Raw genomic sequence first — 25464 nt, 5'->3', positions numbered from 1 at the left:
GATTTAATAAGTCGGTAAATAGAGAATAGCCTTCAACAGTGCAGTTTTCTTTAATCTACAGGGAATCAAGTAATTTAGTATTGCAAGTAAAATGTGAGTGTCCTATGCAGGGTGCTTCTGCCAAGGTTATGATTTGCTTGGCTGCCACCTGTCACCTTCTACCTTGGCGTCCCGAATGAGCAACCATCGCAAGCTCAAGATTTAGGTTTGCAACCTCAATGCACTAAAGTTCATTAGCTGCTGCAGTGCATCTTTCAGTGTTAAAGTCAAGAGCATCAGCAGCAAAGCTCACATTGTGCAATCCCCAGAAACATTTTTGTTAAACATATTAGTCTGATTCAATGTAACACTTTGACAACATTTTTAATGAGACAAGGACGTTGGAAATGTTGGACATGAAGAAATCTGTAGTACACTGTGACAGTACAAGTGAAGCACTAACAAGGACATGAAACCAAAGAGATAAACTCAGCCAGCATCGACTGTTGCTCTAATTTAAGGCTGTAATTCTGCTCCATGTCACTTCCTCTGATCCGGCGACAAAAAACGAGGGCGCAACATGGTTAACTCATCTCACATATTTAAGTCACAATAGCAATGAATATTCATCTTGGTTAAATTTTAAGAAGTGCACGTTTCTTTACATTCATTTGATATCACAAAATAACTAATTAATTACTTGGGGGGGCATGGCCTGCACATGGCGGAAATAGATGTATTGTACATGCCTTTCACTCCACTCCGCCATGGGAGTCAGACGTTCTCGATCCTGAGCTGCAGCACGCACATCAGACTAAGGATTATCAAACAGGATGGCTTCTTCACCGTGCCCCCCCCGAAGACCGGGTGAAAGGAGGTGGGATGAGTGAAAAAAGTGGGTTGGGCTGTTGAGAGGAGGGGAGGGTGGAAATGTGCAGTTGAGTTATATATTCTGCAATGAGTTATTCCAAGTGTGGGAGCGGGCATTGTTATAGATGTGCAAGTGACACCAAGAGTCAATGTGGTCATTGGGTGTTCTGTAGTTTACTCGCGTGTCAGGACATCACAGGGGATGCGAGGGTTTACCAGATGTCAGGAGAGCACTGACCCTCTTTTTTTCTTTCCCATCCTCTTCAAGTGTTTTCTCTCTGGGCACAACCTTGACCAAGTTACTTTCATGGTTGCTTTAATATTTATGAATCTATTTCTTCAATTTGCCCACAACTCATTTCAAAGATCACCACTTCTATTTTAAAAATTCTACCCCTGCAAGCAAACTACACCTAATTTCGAAATAGCTCATCTAATCCCTCCAGCCAGCATCTGCACTACTCTCCCAATGAGAACACCAAACTCCCATTAATTTAATCTTCCACAGAGAAACTGTAGTGAATGCATGGAATGGTTTACTTGAGCACACAAGACTAATTCCAGAAACCAACAGTAACAATTTAACACTTTACTAACCATCGTATCTGGAGAAGCATGCAGCCCAGCGTAAAAAACTTAAATGAATCATCAGGGTTAGTAAGTGATATATAAATGCAATTACAACCTCTCTCCATATGGAGCTTTCTTCCCTCTAGGAGCAGACTTCTGACCTAGTAAACATAGGGAATGTAATATGGGAAAAGAGTCGCACCCAAGTTATCGCTCTTTATCTTTCTAGAAAATGCAGATTCCTCCGATGGCTGCCTCTGCTTCAATAAACATAGAAAAAGTGAGCTATAGCCATGCAGCATGTTATTCGAAGGGGAAGATACAGGGTTTTACTGCAGTGATGCCTTTTGGTCTCCATTGTTCTCATCTGAGCAAAGTAAGGGTTGGGTGAGAATGTTTGATGGGAGGGCCTTGGTTAATACGGTATGGCCATGTCTGCATTTGCATTTCACTAATATCTCCCTCTCCTATTACTGATATCTCTCTCTCTTCCATGTATCACCAATTGCAGATCTATTTACCATATCCAAAAAAGAGAATCAGTAAAGGGTTGCACGCATACAATGGCTAAGTACTGCCAAACATAAACGATGATGAGAGCGATCAAAGACATTTCTCAGTTCAAACGTAAGAGAAGAAAGTGAAATACTGACTTAACCACATGGCTAGCATAGAAACCCCATCCCTTAAAACCAAAGGCATCTATGACCCAGTAAGACATTAAAAAATCCAGCTAGACTCTTGGCAAAGGATGAAGGAAGACCTGATAATCCCACAAGAGATGAAGACAGTAGGTAGGAGAGGCAATTCCAATGAGAACTAGCCGAGTAGATGACTTTACATGCTCACTAGCTATCAAAGAAAAAAGGTCTGGTTAAACGGTATTTCAAAAAATCATGATTAATTGCCCTAGCACTAGACAACAACTGCAGAGGGCGATAACTTCCTCTTAGACTACAGAGGACGGAAAAAGATAGGTGCTTTCAAAATATACACACCTGATGCTGACATTGTAGACTTCTGTATAGAAGTAAATAGGGAACCCTCCCACATACCACAAGAGGAGGGAATCACTAAGTGTGGAATTTTATATTTACGTGCAAACAAAACCCTAGACACAGCATCAACATGCAAATTCAGATCGAACAGATTGAGCGCACACAGATAATTGCTCTTTTAGTTTGGAAAAAACGTAACAATACAGAAGAGCATTTCTACATTTTAACAGTAAATCATAAGTGATGGTATTTCAAAAGGAAACTGCTGAGGAATACAATGGTGAATCAACTAATGTATTAAATTATTAATGCCCATTTCCCTGTACATTGTTCCAAAGCAAGATGTTCTGGAAAAAAGGACAACACTTCTGATCGCCTACATCCACTGATCTGCAGTTGGGGAGTTAGAATCCAGCCAACCTCCAACCCTGATACAGGCATACAACTAATTGGGAATTAAAAAAGTTTATTGAATCCCTATGTCAGGTACGGAATAAACAAGCTGATCTAAGGATTAAGACGTGTAAATTCTATACATTTCTGTTAAAATTACCACTAAACTGGATATGATCTCTGTGTTTAATAAATGGTAATGCAGTTTTAATACGCCACTTGAGTTTTAATGCGGTAAATAAAGATGAAGAACGATCCAATAATGAAAAATATTTAGCTTTCAGAGCATTCAATATTTGAGCTACATATTTAACAAGAGTTTTAATGAAGATACAACTCAACATGGTCAAAAGGATTATTTGATGAACTGGCTAATAGAAATGCTCAGCATTCTTTAGTAACTTAAATAATACCTTTGAAGTGCTGGGAAAGAAAGCATCTGCAGGCGATTAAAACGTCTGGAAGACTATAAGGTAATAATGAAGGAAGAGGGCTTCAAATTTAACAAGTTGATTAAAATCCAATAGAAGTCCAGATTGGCCATCAGTCTAGCCGAGAATGAAGGCTTAGGTGCCGATTACGATCCGGTAAAAACCGGGTACGAACCGTCGGTCAGAGAGTTTTCTCCGTCCGACTCGTACCCGGTCGGAAAACTTCACAAACATGGAATTACGATTCGCACGGAAACACCATTTCCGTACGAATCGTAAAAAACACCGGCCGACGAAAATATACGTACGAATGTGATCCGGGAATGCTGCGACGTGACGTCGGGACGCTGTCAGGCAGCGTTTCACGACCCAGGAAGTACGATTCGGACCGACAGCAGTCCGGACGGCGATATTTTCACGGCACCCAAAAAGTGCCGGAAAAGCGAAGTACGGCGCGAAACGACCAGAGTAGGTGGCCCGGTACGCGCCGTACCCCCCCCGCCCCCGTACGTACGCGCCGACCCCCCCCCCCGCCCCCGTAAGTACGCGCCGACCCCCCCAGCCCCCGTACGTTCGAGTCGTACCCCCACCCATGTATGTACGGTGCGTACCCCCGTGTATGTACACCCGTGTACGTGTCATACCCCCACCAGTGTATGTACACCCGTGTACGTGTCGTACCCCCCCGTGTATGTACACCCGTGTACGTGTCGCACCCCCCGTGTATGTACACCCGTACGTACGTGTCGTACCCCCGTGTATGTACACCCGTGTACGTTCGAGTCGTGCCCCCACCCGTGTATGTACACCCGTGTACGTGTCGTACCCCCCGTGTATGTACACCTGTACATACGTGTCGTACCCCCCGTGTATATACACCCGTGTACGTTCGAGTCGTACCCCCACCCGTGTATGTACGGTGCGTACCCCCAGCGCGTAGGGGGTACGACTCGAACGTACACGGGTGTACATACACGGGGGGGTACGACACGTACGTACGGGTGTACATACACGGGGGGTACGACACGTACGTACGGGTGTACATACACGGGTGGGTACGACACGTACGTACGGGTGTACATACACGGGTGGGGGTACGACTCGAACGTACACGGGTGTACATACACGGGGGGTACGACACGTACGTACGGGTGTACATACACGGGGGTACGACACGTACACGGATGTACATACACGGGGGTACGACACGTACGTACGGGTGTACATACACGGGGGGTACGACACGTATGTACGGGTGTACATACACGGGGGGTACAACACGTACACGGATGTACATACACGGGGGGTACAACACGTACACTGGTGTACATACACGGGGGTACGACACGTACACGGGTGTACATACACGGGTGGGGGTACGCACCGTACATACACGGGTGGGGGTACGACTCGAACGTACGGGGGCTGGGGGGGGGTCGGCGCGTACGTACGGGGGCTGGGGGGGGTCGGCGCGTACATACGGGGGCTGGGGGGGGGGGGGGGGGGGTCGGCGCTTATGCGGGCACATGTCTCCATGGTTGCTATGGGACTTCGGTGCGGACGGTGTTTTTTCCATACGGTTGTAACATCGGACACACGGGATGGATCGTAATTCCGCGGTCGGACTTCACTTTTCACATTTGTACGGTAAATCGTCCGAGGACGTGTCGGACACATTTTCCGACCCGAGGACGTGTGGGGAATGATTCCCAATGCGATTTGTATGGACTTTTTCCCATGCGAATCGTACTTGGCAGTTTGTACGGCACTTGTACGATTCGTACGGTAAAAAGACCGGATACGAGTCGTACGGGGAATTTTTTTACCGGATCGTAATCGGCACCTTAATGTATAAGATGGGGGTAAAAGTTCTCCTCTCAGGAAACCCAGATGTGTAATACTGACTGATAGGTTTTCATTTTTCTAAACTGGAAATCTTTGTAACCCGAAAAAAAACTTCTCACTTTCAATAAAATGTTACACTTAAATAATACATAAAAAGCATTTGATTAAATAAGTTCCGTATAGAAAGAGGAGGAAATGGATAAAGTGGAAGGCCATTAAGCATTCTAACTGCAAGAAAGAATTTGGGGACATTTGCAGAAATTCGAGACTACAATATAATAATAAAGAATTTGTTTCAAATTAAAGCACCAAATTTAAACCAAATGTGGACAATACCATTAATAGTGGTAAGTGCATCTGTACCTAACAGAAATAGAATATCATAATTACATGTACAGAATGCATTTTATAATGCAGTACATTTCATTGATTTCTTGCACCTTTGATCAAAGATGCAACACCAAAGGCCACAAATAACTACAGATCTAGGGACTACAAATCAAGGTTTAGTAAAAACAATATTATTTTATTACTAACTGAACCAGGGCATCGAATTACAAAACACTACAAAATAAGAATTGGATAACACAAATTTAGTAATTCTGAATATTTGGGAGCGATGTCTACTGTTGATGTGATTTAGTAGCAAAACAGCCATTGCTAGTGCGTAATTGAAGAGGTATAACACAAACGTGGTCTAAAGAAAATATACTTTATAATGTTAATAAAATAATATTTAGAAAACCATGATCTATTTTATTACCACAGTTGTTACTGAGACTGATGTTTTTAGGGTTCCTGGTTGCACGATTATATCCCATTAAGTAATTGTGGCTCCTACTGTCGGAAAATTAAGAACAAAAACGAATAATAATTGTGGACCAAGGATTATTCATATATGGGAGGCCATAGATTAAAACATTTGAGGATCTGGAGTCCATTCTATGGGACATTTGAGGAATCAAGGACATAGGTGGTAACCAGTATGTGCTTTAGCATCTTTCTGCACAGATGCACAATGAAATAAATAATTTTACAGCTTTATCTTTTCCATTAAGGAATATTGATGATGTACACACTGACTGTATCAAGGCAAGGCAGCTAAAGGTCCAACATCAGGCACTTTTCAATCATCTTCAATATTCACTTCAACGGGATTTAGATGTGGTGTCTAGGGCTCGTGGGTTTATCACTACTTTCTTTAAATTGTGATTAAAAGGGAGAAACCTGTTTTAAGGTTACGAAGAAAAAGAACATGACATACCTGTTGACAAATATAAATAGGCCATTCCCAGGGCATGCACATACAAAAATAAAAAATGTTCAAGTCTTGTTTGAGGGGCAGAAAAGGGGAGGTCAGGGTAGCGACAAAGGACGACCATGCAAAATGCTTGAAACACCCAAAGGCATTAGTCAACATTTTACTTGCTAACTAAAACCAGGAAATCAAAATCAAGCTTGCAACACAAATCAATCTTATTATAAAGCATCATTTACAGAGATAAAATAGGTATGAAGACCCCATAATTCACAGAGGGGAAGATGGAGGGGTTTCACTAACTGGAAATATTTTCAAGGTTGAAGAAAGAAGAGGAAATAAAAACATCGACTAATGTCCGTCTGCTGAGCACATTTACTTATGCAGATTGAACGACTAGTGGAAAATAACGAAAACCAAATATGAAGTATAATGCATGAAATTCTATGCTGTGATGATTTTCAGATTTGCAGTGGCAGATTGCTGCAAATCTCCTGAAAGACAGAAATCTCCATAATTGCAGGTAAAAAGATTGGTGGAATGACATATACAAATGTCCCTGGCAATTCTATTGACAGACATTCCCTTGGAATAGGTGACGCAAGACTTGGATGTGAATCAGTCAATTTCCATGTGCATGTGTTGCGAACAGATCTATTTGTGTATTACCAAAGGTGCGAAAGATTGTGTCTACCGCCCTTTGATTCAGCTCCCAGCACATTACAAAAACCACCCACATCGCTGGGCACCTATTGGACCAGTTTTCAACCAGCAATATCACAGTCAACAAGCCAGCAACTAAGACCGGGACAGACCACGCCCTCATCAGTTTCAGTATACCTATCCTGCACCACCACAGACCTACCACCACCGGCCCTGCCTGCCACAGCTGGAAAAGTATCAAAGAAGAAGAGTGGGCTTCAGGCCTCTCTGGGCATTGGCCTGAGCACACTAGCAACTTACCGAAAGCCATCAACAACCTCAACAGCTGGATCACCACAAGCACTGACACCCTGCCTTCCCTCAAACGCAGCCCAATGGCAAGCACGACCACAGGCCAGCTAATACACAGTGGAACTGGAACTTCATATGTAAATGTGCTTATTTCAAAATCCTCCCACACAGATACAAGGCACTACACAACTTTAAGCCCCACCTACCTGAACACTCACACCCCCTTTCCACCAATCACCCAGAAAACTCCATTCCGCATAACTTGTACTCGCACACATCCCACGTGTACACAAAACCACATTAAGAAGACCGTTCTCTTACATCCCTCCGAAGGTGTGGAAAAGCCACACACTCCACATCAGACCCTCCTCCCCTCATCTCTAATTCCACAAGAAGCTGAAGACCTAGCCTCTCAATTAGCTATCCTACTATAGGTAGGGCCAGGCTCTGGGCACACACATTAGCTCAGTGCCAGGATACCCTTGCGGGGATAGTGTCCCGAATAAATACACAAAGCGTAACATACTTAAGATGGAATTAGCCTGTGTATGGCTGCTGATGTACATATCATTGCTAGAGTGCTTTTATTTCTTTTCATCCTTAGTGTGAGTGGATTAGATGATGCTGTTTGTTTGGAATCCTCGTTCCACTGGTCTGAGACATCAGGGAGCATGGATAAGAACTGGCTGTTCTTCTGCTACAGCAGAAGGGTTTCTAGCAGAAAACATGCCTATGTTTGCTCTTACTCCCGCTGCCACCATACAAGTTTGCATTCCTTTTGATCACTGCGCAGTGTTGAGTTATCTGGGGTAAGAGTCAAGTCCCTTACTGAGGAGGCAGAGTCAAGGTCTTGCCATATATTTAACTCTCCCTGGGCAGCCTCTTTCATGGGTTGATCCTACTGCTCATCCTCCCCATGAAGATCTTCCTGCTCATCCTCCCGCCGTTCTGGAGCTGCTGGCCACTCTCACTCTTTGTGGCTTCCCTCAGCTTCTCTGCTCTCTAAAGCCTTTGTGAGGATCCTAAAGGCCATCCCTGATCAACACAATGTTCCTTTTCCCCAAGTAAAGCAGCCATTTCAGCCTTCAGCTGAAGTTTTTTCTTTTCTCTTGCTTGACATCAACCGGCTTTCTTTTTCAAAGATAAAGACGCATTTTTCAGATATTTTTCCTTCCTGCAAGCTCAACCCAATTTGGGAACCAATTCCGAGGGTTAGGCTTGTCCCCTCTGCTTTCTACTGACTTGGACCCCTCAGGCTGGTATGTTTGGGTGCTCCTCGACTTCTGAGCGCTTCATGTCTTTGTAACCGTTTCAGGGGCTTCAAGTTCAAATGGTTTGGCTCAAACCGACTGAACGCCAGTAGCACAGTGGGTGCATGCTTTTTGACATCAATGTTCTTTCTTTTAATGTCTCTCTTAGGTTTTTTGCTTTAACGTCTGCACTGGTAATAGATAATCACAGCCCTTTTTTTTAACTCCCATTTCAGTGGGGGCTATCACTCCTTCAGCAATCGGTGATTCAGCGCTGTGGACCATGCTTCCAAACCCAATGGCAGCAAAAAGAATCCAAAGATAGGCGACAACACACACTTGGGCATTGTGGGCTTAGGTTGAACGTCATATGGGCCTATCATTTCTGTGACAAAAGCTCCATTTGGTAGATTTTCGCTTTTCTGTAAAAGGGATAGCAGCATTTTACAAGAGACTTGGAACTTATTCAACGACTTCAGCAAAAACAAACTGACTGGTCTAAACATTACAAAAGCAGGACATGGGGTTCACCTAAATTACTTCATCAACGAATGTCGTTAAGCAACGTAGCTGGAAGCGCCTGTTAGGCTTGAATGGCTTCTCATATTTTGAATGCGTTAAGGATTGACCTTGTTGTGGCATACACAACTTTAATCCTTTCAAGTTCAAGCACAATCAGCGCCTGGGTACTCTCTCGAGTAACAAGCAGCGCTCTAAAAACCCACCTTTTATTACATTACTTCTTTATCTCCTTGAGAAAAATAATGAATGAAACCATGAACACAGATAAGAGAGTAAACTTGCTTTATTAAAATCACTTGCATCAAATGACCTAGAAAGCTTGGCAGCTGATTTACCACTGAATTCAATTTCAAAGATTGCAATGCATACAAAATATAGAATAGACAAACCTTAAAGATCAATTAAACAAAACGAAAATAGAAACATGTAGAAAACATTTAGAAATACTCCTCCAAGAGTGTATCACAGAGGAAAAATCTTTCTTGTTCTCATCCCATAGAACCATCTGATGACAGGAAAGAGCTTTATCCAAGCAGCCACCTGCGCGTATCACTATCAAGGCTTGCAGTATTGGCTACAAAACAGTGAAAACAAGTAACCAGGCATCTTTATGCTAGGTGCCGAGAATATGGAATTCCATCAGAATAGAACAAAGCACATTTCCTCCTCCATTTCAGGATCAACTGAAAACCGTACTCTTCAAACACCTTATGTGCAGGTAACAATGAAGCTGACGAGGCATAAAATGATTCTCTGAAGAGGCATAAAGTGTCCTTTTGACTTCCACTCTTGGGTCTCACCCTCTGCCACATTTCCTCGCTCTCTATCATCTATCTATATATCATCATCTAGGCAGATAAATCTCCAAGTAAAGCTCATAAGACTGGAAACTAATCAGCCCAATGGAAAGCAATATACTTGGTTCTGCTAACAACCTAAATACCAAGGAGGGAATTAGAACAAATATCACCATTTGAATCATGCAAGCCTAACAGAGTTCTGAAAATCTCTTGACAAAATAACTTTTTGGACCTGGTTCAATAATTTGTTATACACATTCTCTTGGCATTATTGACATTATTAAATTAATATTATTTAATTGAATCTTATTATTTGATACCCTCAGTCAAAACTCTGACAATTACAGGGATATATAAAGTGAAATAATCGCTGCACCTAAGCGATCACACCTGTTGCAATGTTTTCATCAAAGAAACCAAACAAAAACCAACCTACCTAAAATGCGCAGTAGGGCATTTGGAATCAGTACCCATAAAATAATTGTATTTATTATAGTGCTAACTATCCCTGAAGAGACGTCAAGCATTTTTCAGCGAGTGCATATAAAAGACTACATATAAAGGAATAACAGCAATGGATACCAGTCATGAAGTAAAACCTGCCCCAGGGGAAATTATGGTTGGTAGCAATTCAGAAAAAGGAGTTTTGCCGGAAATTAACCATCGGGAAGCCACTGTTACGGACAAAAATATTAAGGGAATAAAGGAGTGTAAAAAAGAAAACAATATCAAACTTCACCTTGGGAATATTGGAGGCATAGCTCTCTTTGGGATATGTGTTTAGAGATTTGCAGATGGACAGTAAAAACAAGTTTGTTTTTCTTTAAGCATCAGGAATGATAAAGCTGACCTCTGAGTGGATTTAATGTCAAATGTTTAATGATACACTTGTCTACTAAAATAACTTTCTTGCACCCTCATAAGCTTTTACACCAGGGCAATAGTAAAAATGAAGGTGGGATAAAGAAAGGAAGAAGTCTAATCAGAAATAAGGACAATTTGCATCTTCGCTGGCTAGTTATGAATTTCAGAACATAATTATCTGGCCATCTAGGTTCATTTGAGTCACCCAGAGCCTGCTCCAAGGTTTAATGAGGAGAGATTTCAAGACTGGGCAAATGTCAAAACTTCTCTGCAAGTTTGAAATAGAAATGGCTTTCAGCAAATCATTTAATTTTATAAGATAAGCTGTTTCTCTGCTAACTTTTTAAGTAGAATTCAAATATATTATTATGTAGGGATTTACAAAGCTAGGTGTTAGTACATAATCATGTTTCACATCCAGGAAGTCTCTTTATACTTTGAAAATAGGGATGAATGGTGTAGATCTTGCCATAAGGATGAATTAGAAGGTGGTCACAAAAATACATACATCAAGAATATATATATATATATATATATATATATATATATATATATATATAAATAAAATTTTGTATTGAAAATGTGGAGATTGTATCACACTTCTTACAAATGAAAATAAAATCGAAAATGCTTTTTTCGATTTTATTTTCATTTGTAAGAAGTGCGATACAATCTCCAGATTTTCAATACAAAATTTTAAGCATATATATATTCTTGATGTATGTACAGCATCATACGTAAACACCTTTGATTCAGTAGGCTCTCAAATTGCTTGTACTTGATGTAAGCAGCTGAGTTTTATTAGTGAAATTAAAACGCAACATCTTGGCAAAATAAATGCAAATAATAAAAACCAAACGCCACACAAAGTCAGTGGAGGGTGATTTATTTAGCTTGAGATCCTGGAGAAGAAAAATAAATGTTTTATGACTTGGTGAAATAGGAATCCCCAGAAGAAATATCTGTTGAGCAGAGGCAGCATCACCCCTAAAAGACATCACCATGTAGAAAGTGCACCTGTCTCCACATCATCCATTGAATTATGCATATTGGATTGACATGGGAGCAGGTGGGGTTGAGCCCTTCTCCTTTGCATTCCATTATCAACATGATAGCCCGTGGCATGATATCCACGTTTACACAAGGGCTAGGGTCTTGCTTGGCTGTAGGGTATGCAGTCATCTGATGGACAGATGCTCAGTGTTTTCAAAGGCTTCTTTCCCCATCTCAGACATTAGGCAATATAGGAAAAATTATGAATGGAGACTGGGTGGTTTACTGAACGAGGATTTAAAACGCTTTTCATAAACTACACGTGCATTAGCCGCTAATGACTATTATAAAAACTATTACTGATAAGGACTCAAAGAACAGACAGGAAGTATTTGATCTTTTTGAACTAAGATACTATTCGACCTCCTTGTGAACTGTTGTAGACTGATATTTGGTAGAAGAATGCGGACTGTATGGATCTTTGCTGATGAAAGCTTGCAAACTGGGCGATCGTCCATGCAGATCAGATCACTACCAAAAATGGCCGGAATCAATCACTTACAGCTGTATGAAACCACAAACAAGATGAGACGTTTAGTGATTCATGATGCACATACAGATACAGTGGGAAACCATAAGTCGGCAATGGAAAGACTCCGCTACATGAGTGAAAACAAAAGCAAGGCCTGTGGAATCACAGAGACCCTTACTTGAGGGGAGCTGCCAGGAGAGAAGCCTTGATTGGAGACAGGAGAAGTGGGAGACTGGTTGGCTGGGGATCCAGCATTACTGCGGTACTGCTGGAGTGAAGCCTACAGAATAACACAGAATTAAACATGGTGGGATCGCAGGACACCTTACCAACTAAGCACTCAATGGTCTATAGCTCAGTAAAATCTTTCAGAGCCCTAGAATGCCAAAGTAATGCATATGTCAAGCCCAAACATCAGTAAGTTTAAATTCTAGAATGTAATCTAGGAATGAATGGTAGTGCACTGCCACTAAGATTTTAATGAAAATAACTCGGTTTTGAAATTTTAATTCAAGGAGCAAATTATTTTATTGTCTTAGAACACTATGCCTTATAAGCCAAGACAAAACATACTTAAACAAATGTACCTAACTAATGGATTTTTATCATAGTCTGCTTGTATCGTTTCCCAAAGTAATATTGTTCCCCTGATACAAGAAGCTTTCTAAATTGTTATTTTATTTCTTGGTTACTCCATTTATGCAAAGGTTTCAAACAATTTGGAGTAACAGGAGTCAATAAATAAATCAGTATAAATGTGTATTATTCTTTCAAATATTTTCCATGTAAAAGTCTTTGTACGCTGAAAAAAAGTCTTCTAAAAAGCAACAGCCTCACACTTTGGGTTTACAAAGATTAATTCATAGATCCATACTTATATATATTTTTCTTTTATACTATACTGAAAACGGTTGAGTTTGCAACTTACATTACATTGTTTTGGCAATTGCAGAAATATTGCACAACTTGAAAAAACCATGCAATAAATATGCAATCAACCAAATGCCCTCAAACGATTACAAGTTAACCTATGTAGGATGACCAAATTCAGAAAATCACTGGTCGGAAGCAGTAAATGCAAGCAATGCAGCCAAACTTAATCTTGCTGTGATCCTTCTCAAAACATACCATAATGCACTGCGTCTCCAGACACTTCACATTCACTAAGTGTCATGGATTCCCTTCTCCCCAACACTGTGTGCTCACTTAGGCACTTTACAAAAGAAAGTGAACTGTTCCCAATACGAGCAGTCAAATGTATTAATACACATTTTTTATTCTACTGTCAGACTGAACATGTTGCAACAGAGCAGAAAAAGGTAAATCTATCTCCATTTTGTTTGTAAGGCTGGTGAAAGGTTCATAAATTTCAAACAAATTGTAAAGCCAAGAGGTCATCCTCTTGCATGTTTTTTTCTCTCAACAAATCGGAAATATGGTGTTGACAACTAGTTCAAATGCTCGCAGCTTTGATTTTATTTTTTTACTGCTTTAGGCAAAAATGTTAGACCTTTAAAAGACCAACATAACATTTTAGCCACTTTTCGAAAATATCCATTAACCAACATAGGCTATTCTTGCTAAATAACTACTTTAAAATATATGTATATATAAATATACACACACAATAGAGCACCAATTACAAAATCATGAAAATTTAATGCGGATGACACGCTTCTCTCTATTTCCTGTGTACAGATTTTTTTTTTGTATTGTGCGCTAGCTGCTTAACACATACAATACATATTGGTGTGAGATTACTACATTTGACTTAAAAGGAGACAGATTTGTGTCATGTGAAATTAATATTTCTTCGGAGTACAGATTCTCTCACTCACTCTATTGCTTAAGATTAAAAGATTGCTATGACCTTACAGGATAACAGTCTAAAACTAACAATGTTCATATATGTACTAAAAGTGCACTACCAATGTCCATATGCAAAGGCAATACATTTTCCAAAATCCCAGACCTTTATCTTCAAAGGGTTTAACTAGAAAATAACCATGAATGAGAGATCAGTGTATGTTTCAAAGTAAAATGTTTCAATAAATAACTTTCAACGGTTTATGAATATGAATTAAAGAGTTTAAAAAAAATATAATGACAAAAGGTTTATATTCACATACTGATGCCAAAATAACCTACTACGTTTATTTGGTTGTCATAACCCATGTGAGAACAATGAGCTAAAATATCTTTACAAATATATTGTTTTCCTGAAACAACAGAAGTTAAACACAGAAATAAAAATGACCTTCTAGATTTGTAGCTCAATGATTTTGAATTATCTTACGTTACCATACATACTCCCAACTTTAATTTTGATAAAGTAGGAAACGTTATGGAAGTCTTTCACACTGCAGGCTCTAAAAGGTCAGACATCTACAAAACTAATAGTTTAGGAGTTAAGTCTCATACAGGTGACAAGTGGTTAGAGAGAATTAAAGTATGCAAAGTGCGAGATCTGATTATAGGTTTTGAAGGCTCTGGAATGATTAAAAGGTGTCACAAAAAACGACTGCCACAACAACAGAAAAGAAAAGCTTGGGCCTCTGACTCTTAAATTAATTTGTGCTAAAACTGGTGACATTCTTTCTTCATCACTCACTACACTACTGCAACTTAACTTTAGGCTATCTAAAGCCAAATGGATAAAATTAACTGCATGCTAATTGCATGGCAAAATAGTTAATCATCTAAACGGATTTCTGCATTAAAAGTTACAATGTGAACATAAAAATATGTTAGGATTTAAATGCGTCACATTGCCTTCTGCGTTTTTAATGTCAACAGCTTGTATGTAAAAATGAAATAGAATGGCACAATTAATGAAATGAAATTGGTTTTAACATAGCTCAACTACCTGGTCTTCAAAGCCCTTGGAACGGAAGCATTAGGATGGAATGAGAAATAGGATAAGGGGCTTAGTCGAGCTTACTACGACGTACATCAAAGCACTGTCACAAATAAAGTTAAACATAAGAATTCTTCTATAGACAGAGTGAGAGAAGATTAAGTGCAAATTACTTACCCGTAGTACCAATATAGTATGAAGACCACACAATCCATTTTATGACCAGGTGGTGGAATCTATTGCTGCGTGCTGGTGCAACCGAAAAAACCCTAAGAACAAATTCCTTACCTTCTGTTAACACTCTTTCTGGTGGGTGCTCTCATCTACCCATAGATGCCTCAGATTTAGAATATCCCTAGGTGCCAGACTGGATCAGGGGAATTCTTCAGCAATGCTCCTGCACGCGGATACATGATGCTGAGTGTCACTGTAATGAACAATAACACCCAGAAAGGATGGAGGGTAGCAGCATAGAAGTGGAACCCATTAACACTTACATCATATTTTTGTCTTTCACCTTTTGTAACCTCGGATACAGAGCATGGAACAAATTGCTAAAGACCGCGTGCTTGTCTTCTAACTCGGGCCTTTTTATATAGTAAAGAGGTCACTCCATAGATGGGGAGGTGGGACGGGTGTTAGGAAACTTGAGTTGGTTAGAGATTCCAACAGAAAGAGAGATTCCAACAGTAGGTAACTTGTCCTTATGATGGGTAACTAGCAGCAGATCCCTCTGCTTTATAATAGATACTCTTGCCGAACCTCCTGAAGGTGGATTGCATGGGGAGTGGACTCAAACCAGACAGTCTTATAGGACGAAGCAAGAGAAGAGACCTTCTAGCTCGACCAGACTGGCAACTGAAGCATACAAAAAAACTGATAGGTAAGATGCTTGAATTAGTCACAGATAACTTCTCAGGGATAACATTCTCTCAGCCAGACTCTCAATTGCACACGTACCATGCATACGCAAAAGCAGAAAAGGGTGCCTAGCTTTCTTATACATCACTCCTAAAGCATGGAACAACCCCCCTACATTAGACCCTCCTCATCACTTCTTAAATACCTCAAGAAGCTGAAGACTTGGCTCTTGGAGTAAGGCCCCTTGAGGCCAGCACTGCACACCTACTAGGCACCAGGCTACCCTTGCGGGTGATTAAGCACTGTAAAATTCTTCATAGCATCGCAGTCTATCATTATTTTGCATACTATGCCATCTCAGTTTGAATTATGCCATGTGCAAATCAGTCTTGGCCCTGCCCTAATAGGAGCAGTCCAGCCCCTCCACAGACCGAACCACAAGCAAACCAAGACTGGTTTCACCCTGATGGAGGACTTTTCAGTCAGGTTTAGCTTGGTTTGAGTGGCACAGGGACCACAGGACCAACATCTGGGCATGCCTGTCGTATTTATGGCCTCGCAGTGAAGTAAACAAAAACAGTGATGGGTTGGATGCTTGAACTATTCTCGGTCACGGACAATTACTTTGGGCTACATCCCAATCTATTGGCTGTCAACACAGTAGTGCTTTGTGAATGTATGCACCGCCGCACATGTCACAGCCTGGCAGATATCTAGAACCTCCCTCGCCCGTGCCGCTGTAGCAGTTTTGGTCCTGGTGGGGTGAGCCCACAGACCTTCATAAGGCTGCTTCTTGGCCAGTGCAATAAAATAATTTATGCAGAGGACTATTCTATTCTGCACTGCCTTCCCTTTCTTTGCACCAGGGAATCCCATAGAGCTGACCATCCATGCAATGGCCCGTTTGGCAATCAATGTAAAAGCTTAGTGCTCTCTGGGGATCAAGACGATGGAGCTGGTAGTGCGAACGACTGGACAACGTTGAAAAGATTCACAACCTTGGGCAAGAATATTGTAAGAGTTTTTAGCACCAATTTGTCCAGGAAAAAAGGTGGTTTAAGCAGGTTGCATTGAAGCACCTGCAGTTCAATTGCATCACATGCGGACATACCTGCAATGAGGAAGACAGTTTTCTGAGATAAGATCCTTAGACATCAGATGTGCATAGACACGAAGGGCAAGTTAATAAGAAATGTCATGATAAAATTAAGGTCCCATTAAAGCATAACAAATTGTTTTAAAGGAAATGTGAGGCAAACTTTGTGCACACCACATTACAACTGGTGACTTACACAAATACGGCCAAACGAGTCCCCTAAACAGTGCTTCAGAGGAAACTCTAGCAGACAGAATTGCTGGCACTGTGTGTTTGACAGAAGTGAACATATCTAGCCTGGGTGGACTAGATTGTTCAAAGATGCCCTGTCCCACCTTGGGATGAAGACACCACTCTAAGTCAGCTAGGCGATGCCTGCTTAATCATCAGCTCAGGCAACCACAGACCCCATCAAGTGGATCAGTCAGGTCACCTCCAAAGGCATAGTCACTCCTGACAAGATGCAGGAGTCCACTTCACCCTGCTTGCTGCAGTACAACATGGCGGTAGTGGTGTTTGGGCAGACCTGCATCAGCCTCCTTTTAATGAATGCCAGGGAAGCTTTAGGGCAGGCGGATTGCTCACAGCTACAGAAAACGGATGGTGCTGGCTTCACTGCTGGACACCTGGGGTCAATCTTCACTTCTTCCAGATGCTGCCACCCCAAATCTACCTATCCAGCAGTAATGTGCCTGTCACCACTGTGAGCTCCTGGTAGTGGAGTAAGAGTAGCCTGCTGCTGGTCAGGTTGGAGTCTGCCAGTCACCACTGAAGACTTCCTCAACATCTTGATGGAGTTGAAGAGGGATCCTTGATGCTGGGGCCACAGAGTATGAAGCTCTATTGTAGGGGCCACATGTGCCACCTGGCATTCGGGATGAGAAGAGTGCACGAGGCCAAGAGACCAGGAAGCTTCAGAGCTATCTTCACTGAAACCTATGATTGATCCTGAAACCTAAGGGTCCTATTTGAAATGTCCTGTATCCTCAGTGAGAGGAGAAAAGCCTTTGGACACTGCGTCCCAAAATGCCCCAATGAATGTAGGCTCCTGCAAGGGGTTTAGGTGGGGCTTTGGTTCGCTGATTGTAAAACCTAATGATGTCTGGAGTTTGGCCATCATTCGTAGATGGTCTAGGACTGAGGCAAGCTGACCATTACCAGCCACTTGTTGAGGTATGGGAATTCCTACACTCCCGACCTCCAAAGATAGGCAGCGACCACTGATATCACCTTCGTGAACACCCAAGGGAACAAGGTATGGCCAAAGGGGAGCACAGTATATTGAAAGTGTTTCTGGCCCAACTGGTGGATGGAAGCACTGCTGGAGAATTCGGAGGATGGCGTCTAGTGCCTGTGGATATTCTAAAAGGGACAAATCTGAAGTTAAATGAGTCTTATAAATGTAATCATCCTTTGATCGATCACACAAAGGGCACAGCTCCCATTTCATGCTTCTGCACCGGTTACTTAAAAATACTGAAGTTGAAGGGCATTTAACTAGGTAAGAGACTGAGAATTGGTATGCTTAACATTTGAAAGCCACATGTAGATCCCATACTCATTCCCACTATGTCAAAATACACTATAAGGGGAATGGGTAGATACAATCTAGCATGCCACTATAACACTCCATAGGTATTAATACACCAAATTCCTTCCCTAATCTTCCTGGGAGTCAGACTTGGGTTCAATATCAGACAAAGATTGAATAAGTGCTCTTATGCTCCGGGCATGAGGCTGTAACTGCAGCTCAACGCAGACTGACCTTGCACTGAGTGTATCTAACCCAAAAAAAGATAAATGGTACGTTTGGCAAGATGCCTCCAAAATGTACTTAAGAGGTGGAGACTTCTTACATACTGTGTGGCAAGGCCACAACGTTGGTTGTTTTGGAAAGGAGTCACTTAAGCCTGTTAGATGCACTGGGCTGGTCAGTTGAATTCACCCCCTAGGAGGGTGCTGCGTACCATTCTCACATACAGATGCCAACAGAGACACACAAGCTCTCCTTCACATTGGTATCATTGTAGCCAAAAGTGCCATTCCTCCGAGGTGACGTGACATGAACTCCCTGAGCTTTACCGCTAGTTCTAGGGGAGATGAATAGATAATTGTGTCACCATTTAGGTACCAGTATATTGAATCGGTGTATTCGCACAAACACTGCAAGATACTGGATGGTTGGAGGTTATAGGTAGAACTGAAAGTTTAAGTCATAGATTAACCACTGTGCCATTTGAGTGTCCCACCTGAAATTTATTGGTAGTTTTATGGTCACATATATGGCTTTGAATGCACTTAATTATTGCAGACATGTTACACTTCAGACTAAACTTGTGGTTGTTGTGCCTTGTCAGCATCATGTACATTGTTTACTATTATTCTAAACAGCAAGGCACCAACTTCAAATAGGCACTGAGAGAAGATATTGCAAAGATCTGTTGGCACACAGTGAGTATTTTGGTGTGAGATAGCACAGAATAGAGAAACTAGCGATACACTCCAAGGAAAACTGGGTTAGTTTTAGAAACCTACAACTGCTGAAACTGTGCATGTGTACCAGTCACTGACTAAAGATAAGATTCATGGAAAATCTCAAACAACATTTTAGGTTATGCTGCAACCCTAAAGCATGAAGCCTAGAAAACACAAGTAGATATCAGCTGGTTAGCTGATAAACTCAAAAGGTTTTTCGAATATGAAAGGCAGGGGGCAGACGCCACTAGTGTGGTAACAGCCGCGACTAAGTGAAAAACTAAAGTTCAATGGAAGCAACATATGCTTTCACTCGATCTAAGAAGCGCATTTGAGATGTTTCCTACAGTTCTGAATAACTGCAAAATAGCTCTTATTCCATGACAACTTTATTCCACCAATAGTAGCTGTACATCAAAAACATCAACACTTACCCATACATATCTAAACTGCGATTGTTATTTTCAGTAAGCTAGAGAAGTCTCTGTTTGACTAGCTGACGGGAGATGTACAGAGTTACTCCACATGCATAGATTAGGGTATCAAAATAATGGAGAAGCGCAGGCTGAGAGCACTTTTAAATGCCCGTTTTATGAATGGTAATAGAGGGAGTGGTTGGAGGTAATGACTCATTCAGTCAAGGAAGGAAACATCGACTAGGCCATCCAAGATGCATTCAGATGCTCAACAGAACAGGCATATTGGTGGCATAGTCTTCAAAGTCCAATGGTCTAGCGCTCAAAGTCACCTTGAAGATAGAATGTTCAGTTCACCAATTGGAGGAGTATGATGGAGGAGGGAAAAATATAAATACCAATCCTCAAATGGAAGGCAATGGGATCCTCAAAATGGCGTCTCAAGGAAGCTTTTGAAAGAGAAAATGCTATTTAGGAATATTCAAGTAAGCTGCAGTACTTGAACAATAGTTATTTTGGGAATATATCAAGGTACCTACAACTACTTAAAGGGAAAGGAGGGACAAAACTTAATTAAAAGAACATTTGAGGATTTGTATTTTTGTCTAGAACACCTATATCAAACTATGTAAGCATGTAGGCTTACAGCTTTCCTTTTGGTGACACAGCTCAGGGACTGGTAGTCTTAAAAACATATTTTTCATTGCAACCCAACTGGAAGGAAAGCATGTCGCCGAAATGACTGTTCTTCAGCACTCCGTGGGGCATAAATGACAGTTGTTGCCAGTTTGTCTTCCTCAGGCCTGAGGTTATAGCTTGTATCTATGACTAAATATTAGTTAGCTTGGCCAAGAGAGACCCGGTACTTATCACTGTCGACACTGGCCCCAGTCTGTCTCCTAGGAGGCAGAAAGAAAATGTAGTCTTTCCCGGTATAAAAAAACTGGGAAGCATCCAGGCTATGGCTGTGCATGGATACACTTTAGCACAATGACTTACCACACCACAACTGATGCTGCACTGGTGTTGGGGCACTAGAAATTCGTGGCAAATATATTTAGTGCAATACAATGAATTTTACATCCTTAGGTTATGCACAGCCTTCTGATTATCTTCCTGTAAAAGTACCTTTCACGCACACCAGCTACTGTACAATAATGCAAAAGGTGCCAAGGAATTTACATGCACAGCAGACGACTATATGACATTCTTCTTGGGCCTCTTGACAGCCAGTACCATCCCATTGCAACTAAGGTATCTTCCCAGCATGCCAAGACTAAGTACAGAGATAACTGGGGCACTTTATGTGGAGACCTCTCACAACCAATGGTGTAAACTTCTGAGGGAGGAGTTCACAGTTTATAAGCACGCAGAACCAGGACCAGTATAAGTTAACTGTAGCTAGCTTTCTCACACACCTTCTCGGCCCTGAAGCAAAACTACATAGTACTGAACTGCTTATGAGGTCCTTGGGAAAGATAATAGCATATTGAGGAACAAAGCAAACTAAAAAGGTGACAGCAGAGACATGGCAATAATAAACCAAACAAACCAAACAAAATTTAAGTCTCAAGGCCAAAGCTTAACTGGTCCGCTGATACGAAGAAACACATGTGCCATGCAAGGGACCACGAAGGGACTCATTCAGAAATCAAAGTAATCACGGTTGAAGTAAGAGTAGGGAGCTGGTAAAGGATCTGATAAATTGGCTTTAAGGTACCGAATTTTTCAGTGGTTCCATCATCCACAGGGAGCACAGTTAAGATAGGAATCAAGTACCACACCTCAACATTTTACTTTCATAAAAGCCAAGTCAAAGTCACCTTCTGGAAAACACTGAAAGGCCTGAGCTGTAAACAGTGGCTGCTGGGAAAGAAGGCCAAAGCACAGAAACGTCAAACTATGTAATGAGCCTACTCTCATTGTGTGAGGAATGACAGTTATATAAACTTGTAACAAAGAACATGGCAAGCATCATGTGTAGTGACCATCTGGTCACCGCACAACACAAATGCTCCAATAATGTTAAGAAGGTGTTGCAAGCTTCAAAATTTCACTAGAATAGTTTTAGAAGTTTTCACACCAACTTATCACAACACTCCAGAATCCAATGTTGGAGATGTGTCCTCTGGTTGTTCAGATACTTTAGTGTTCATTTAACCGGGGAACGTAGTTTAAGAAAGCTAAAAACACTTTAGTGGAAAGTGGTTCCAGCATATCTTTAAATAACAGATTTTGAAATGCTCTGAAAGCAGTAAATATTGCAAAACCTTTGCATCCTCTGCCAACTACATTTCTGAAAGAAAAATATGTAGAAGAAAATTCAGAAAATCAATGCATTTTTATACCACAGCACAAAAACAGCTTAAAACAGTACGCATTTTACCATGGCTGCAAACACATCTGTGGACTGAGACTGTACCCAACTTTCAGATTTAACAGTCTTTGTCCAAAGGCCATTCAAAGGGAGCGTACAGGGCAACAGTGAGCAGTGGCCATGATTTCTTACATTAGACCCTGGTTTTATCGATACACCATACAGACCGTCTCATTAGAGTGCTGACGGATAAAGAGCAGAATGGAGTTTCTTAAATCAACAGCTTTTATATTAACAACAGTTTAAATCTTCTTCAGTCTTCTTTGAACAGGTGAGAGAACAGAATACTTTTTCGAAAAAGGTACTTACAGGCCAATAAGCATTTTGCTTCATCTGACTGAGTGGACACAACGGCAATCACTCAAAACCAGAAAGGACATGCTCTGAACACTACACTCAATTTGATCAAGCAACATTTTCACATCAAGTATTTGCTCAAGTTTTGTGCAACATTCCTCAAAGTTTGCACACTGAAATCACAACTTGCAGGCTTCAGTAATTCAAAAGGGTAATTCTGTCACTTTTCCGACTGAACTAAATTATTGCACCTTGCACCATGAATACACACCCACTTCAAAATGTAGCATAATATACACTAATAAGTGTTTTAAATACAAAGTCATTGAACAGGTTGCAAAATCCAGTAACTCCCAAAAACTAGCAGCTGTCCCGACTAGTCAGAATAACATCTGGAAACCCAAATAAGGCAGGAAAATTTAATTTTCTACATCTATTTAGGAAACTGGCAAAACTTAAAACTGTGTCTTTCTTCAACAAGTCTTGGTCCAGACTTACCGAGTTCATGTCTATCACCATAGACGGCTGTGACTGACTTCCAGGAGGGGACTGCGGAATTGAGGACGATATTGTGACAGAGAGTGGAGGAAGTTGCGTCCCACGCTGCAAACCAGAATTCTGCATTAATGAGGCATTCTGAGATAGTCCACTTGACGTCTGAGTCGGTGATGTCGTCTGAGTAAAAAAAGTGTATGGAGGAAGCTGTTGCTCCAGTGACAGTGCATCCATAGCCACAGCCTTGGAAGAAAGAAAAAAAAATATCATGACAACATCCGCACAAAGGAAATTAAGGATGTCAATTAATTCAGAGCACAGATTGTCCTGTCTATGCAACCCCAGGCACATCTGCCTAGTTGAGCCTTCTTGGAAAGATGCAGATAGAGAAAGATAGTCCCTAAAGCACAGCAAGTTTGGCTTCTCTGTCTGGGCTTACTCGTCCCACTTAGGGGAGAAGCCTCAGGCAGCAAAAAGTTGCCAGTGGTGCAGCAATGGCTGCACATATCAACTACACTTAGATATTGACTAAATCATACGATACCAGACAATTTTAAGCAAGGCTTAGCTTCACGGCACACAAACATTCTCAGGAACTTCCTACCTGGGTGATTGGTGACAAAGGAGACATCTGCTGAGATTGCGGTCTTCTCGAGTCTGAATTCAGAGACAGTGGACTGACTGACGTTTGCCGGTGCTGTGATGATCCTGTAATTGTGCCTTGTGTCGTCGTCATTCCTACAAGAAAGCGAGGCATAACTAACAATAACGTTGATATTTGAATATAGGATGAAAGACAATCAATAAATAAAAAGGACAGCACAGTTTTCAAAAATGACAACTATATAACCTTGATGATCAGCCGTTCAGATGCTTTACACCAAGTCAGATAGCATGTGATGTTAAAGTCAAAGACCCGGTTGAATTTTTACACTGATTAAATAGCCTGAGAGGTTGTAAAAACATGTAGCACTGAGGGAGGGCTGGTGTAACAGAGACTGAAATACAACTGTTTAAATTACACTTTTGAGCAGTCCCATCCTGTTTGAAGAGTTTCCCCTCTGTATGCACTGGCCAAAGGGAATGGAATAGGACTCAGATACACTGAACCTTTAAGAACTGCTTACCTTTTGGAGCACATCTGGAACTATGCCTGATGTGCCCAGAAGTGAAGTATGTGACAATCACGCGGTAAGTATTATGTGCTATAGAATGGTCTAAAGCTCCAGGCTAGGGTTTGCAGGAAGTGGTTGTACTCTCTTTGGGGAGTTTTATGCAGGTTCGTCGAATGGCACCAAAGTTATTAAAAATACAAAAAATGCCTTTTCATTGGAAAGTCTGACGTAACCATTACTACATTTGCCTAATCATTGACCTTATGTCTGTGTATGTATGTAACAAAAAAACACACACACACACACACACACACACACACACACACACACACACATATATATATATACACACACACACACACACACACGTGTGAACATATGCGGAAGATTATGCATTATGTACATAAATGTATTCTAATTTGCTTTTGCATTTGCTTAGACATGGATTTTTGCCTTAATATTGCCTGAGCTACACAAGTAGTACAGGAATTATTTTTGAAAATAAATGTGTGTTATTAATATTACAACATTAGAAGAATTTACGTCCTATAAGTATTTTGGGTTGTACTTTAATACCAAGTGGAATTGGAATGAACATCTGCAGGATATTAGATCAAGCACCTTATTCCAGGTGGGCTCGCTGCTAAAGTTTAATGAAATGTGTTAGAAATGGAGGTCTCTAGTTGGCAGTGACTTGCATCCTGTAGGGACCCTTATTCTAGTCAGGGTAAGGGAGTTACACACCCAGGATAACCCCTGCTCACCCCCTTGGTAGCTTGGCATGAGCAGTCAGGCTTATCTCAGAGGCTATGCGTAAAGCGTCTGTACATAAACACACAGTAACACAGTAAAAACACTCTAAAAGGACACCACACAAGTTTAGAAAAATAACCAATATTTATCTAAATAAACAAGACCAAAACAAAAATCCAACATACACAAGTAATGATATCACTTTCAAAACGTTCAAAATAGTTCAGTCCATAGGAATCTATGGACGCATCACTTATAACAAAGTACCTGGGATGCGTCAGAATCAAAGACTAAAACGGGCACGGAGGAGGCGAGGTGCAGGAGCAGCATAGCTATGCGTAGGTTCCTTACTCTCAAGGGAGGTGATGGGTTTGGTCTTTACTACAGCGCAGAGGTGGTGATGCATCGGTTCCCTACTGTGAGGGGAGGTGATGCCTCGGTTCCCTACTGTGAGGGGAGGAGA

At 41.3% G+C, this 25464-nt stretch overlaps 1 protein-coding gene across 6 annotated transcripts in view; it reads right to left on the bottom strand.

Moving 5' to 3' along the window:
* CRTC1 (CREB regulated transcription coactivator 1) overlaps positions 1 to 25464 on the bottom strand; it is a 193820-nt gene that overhangs the window by 18850 nt on the left and 149506 nt on the right. For 3 of the 6 annotated variants that reach the window (XM_085638787.1, XM_085638790.1, XM_085638789.1), the window contains exons 9-10: positions 23738 to 23892; positions 23137 to 23376 (exon numbers count right to left, since the gene is read on the bottom strand). In XM_085638787.1, the coding sequence (XP_085494913.1) occupies positions 23137 to 23376; positions 23738 to 23892 (395 nt within the window). Of the gene's footprint in view, positions 1 to 12437; positions 12540 to 12803; positions 12809 to 23132; positions 23377 to 23737; positions 23893 to 25464 lie in introns of all 6 variants that reach the window. The other 3 variants (XM_085638788.1, XM_085638791.1, XM_085638792.1) reach the window with 2 other exon arrangements.

Source organism: Triturus cristatus, chromosome 12, assembly GCF_964204655.1.
Source record: "Triturus cristatus chromosome 12, aTriCri1.1, whole genome shotgun sequence".
NCBI classification, from domain to species: domain Eukaryota; kingdom Metazoa; phylum Chordata; class Amphibia; order Caudata; family Salamandridae; genus Triturus; species Triturus cristatus.
The sequence above is the reverse complement of the archived record's forward strand: the minus strand, read 5'-3'. Positions and strand labels throughout refer to the sequence as shown.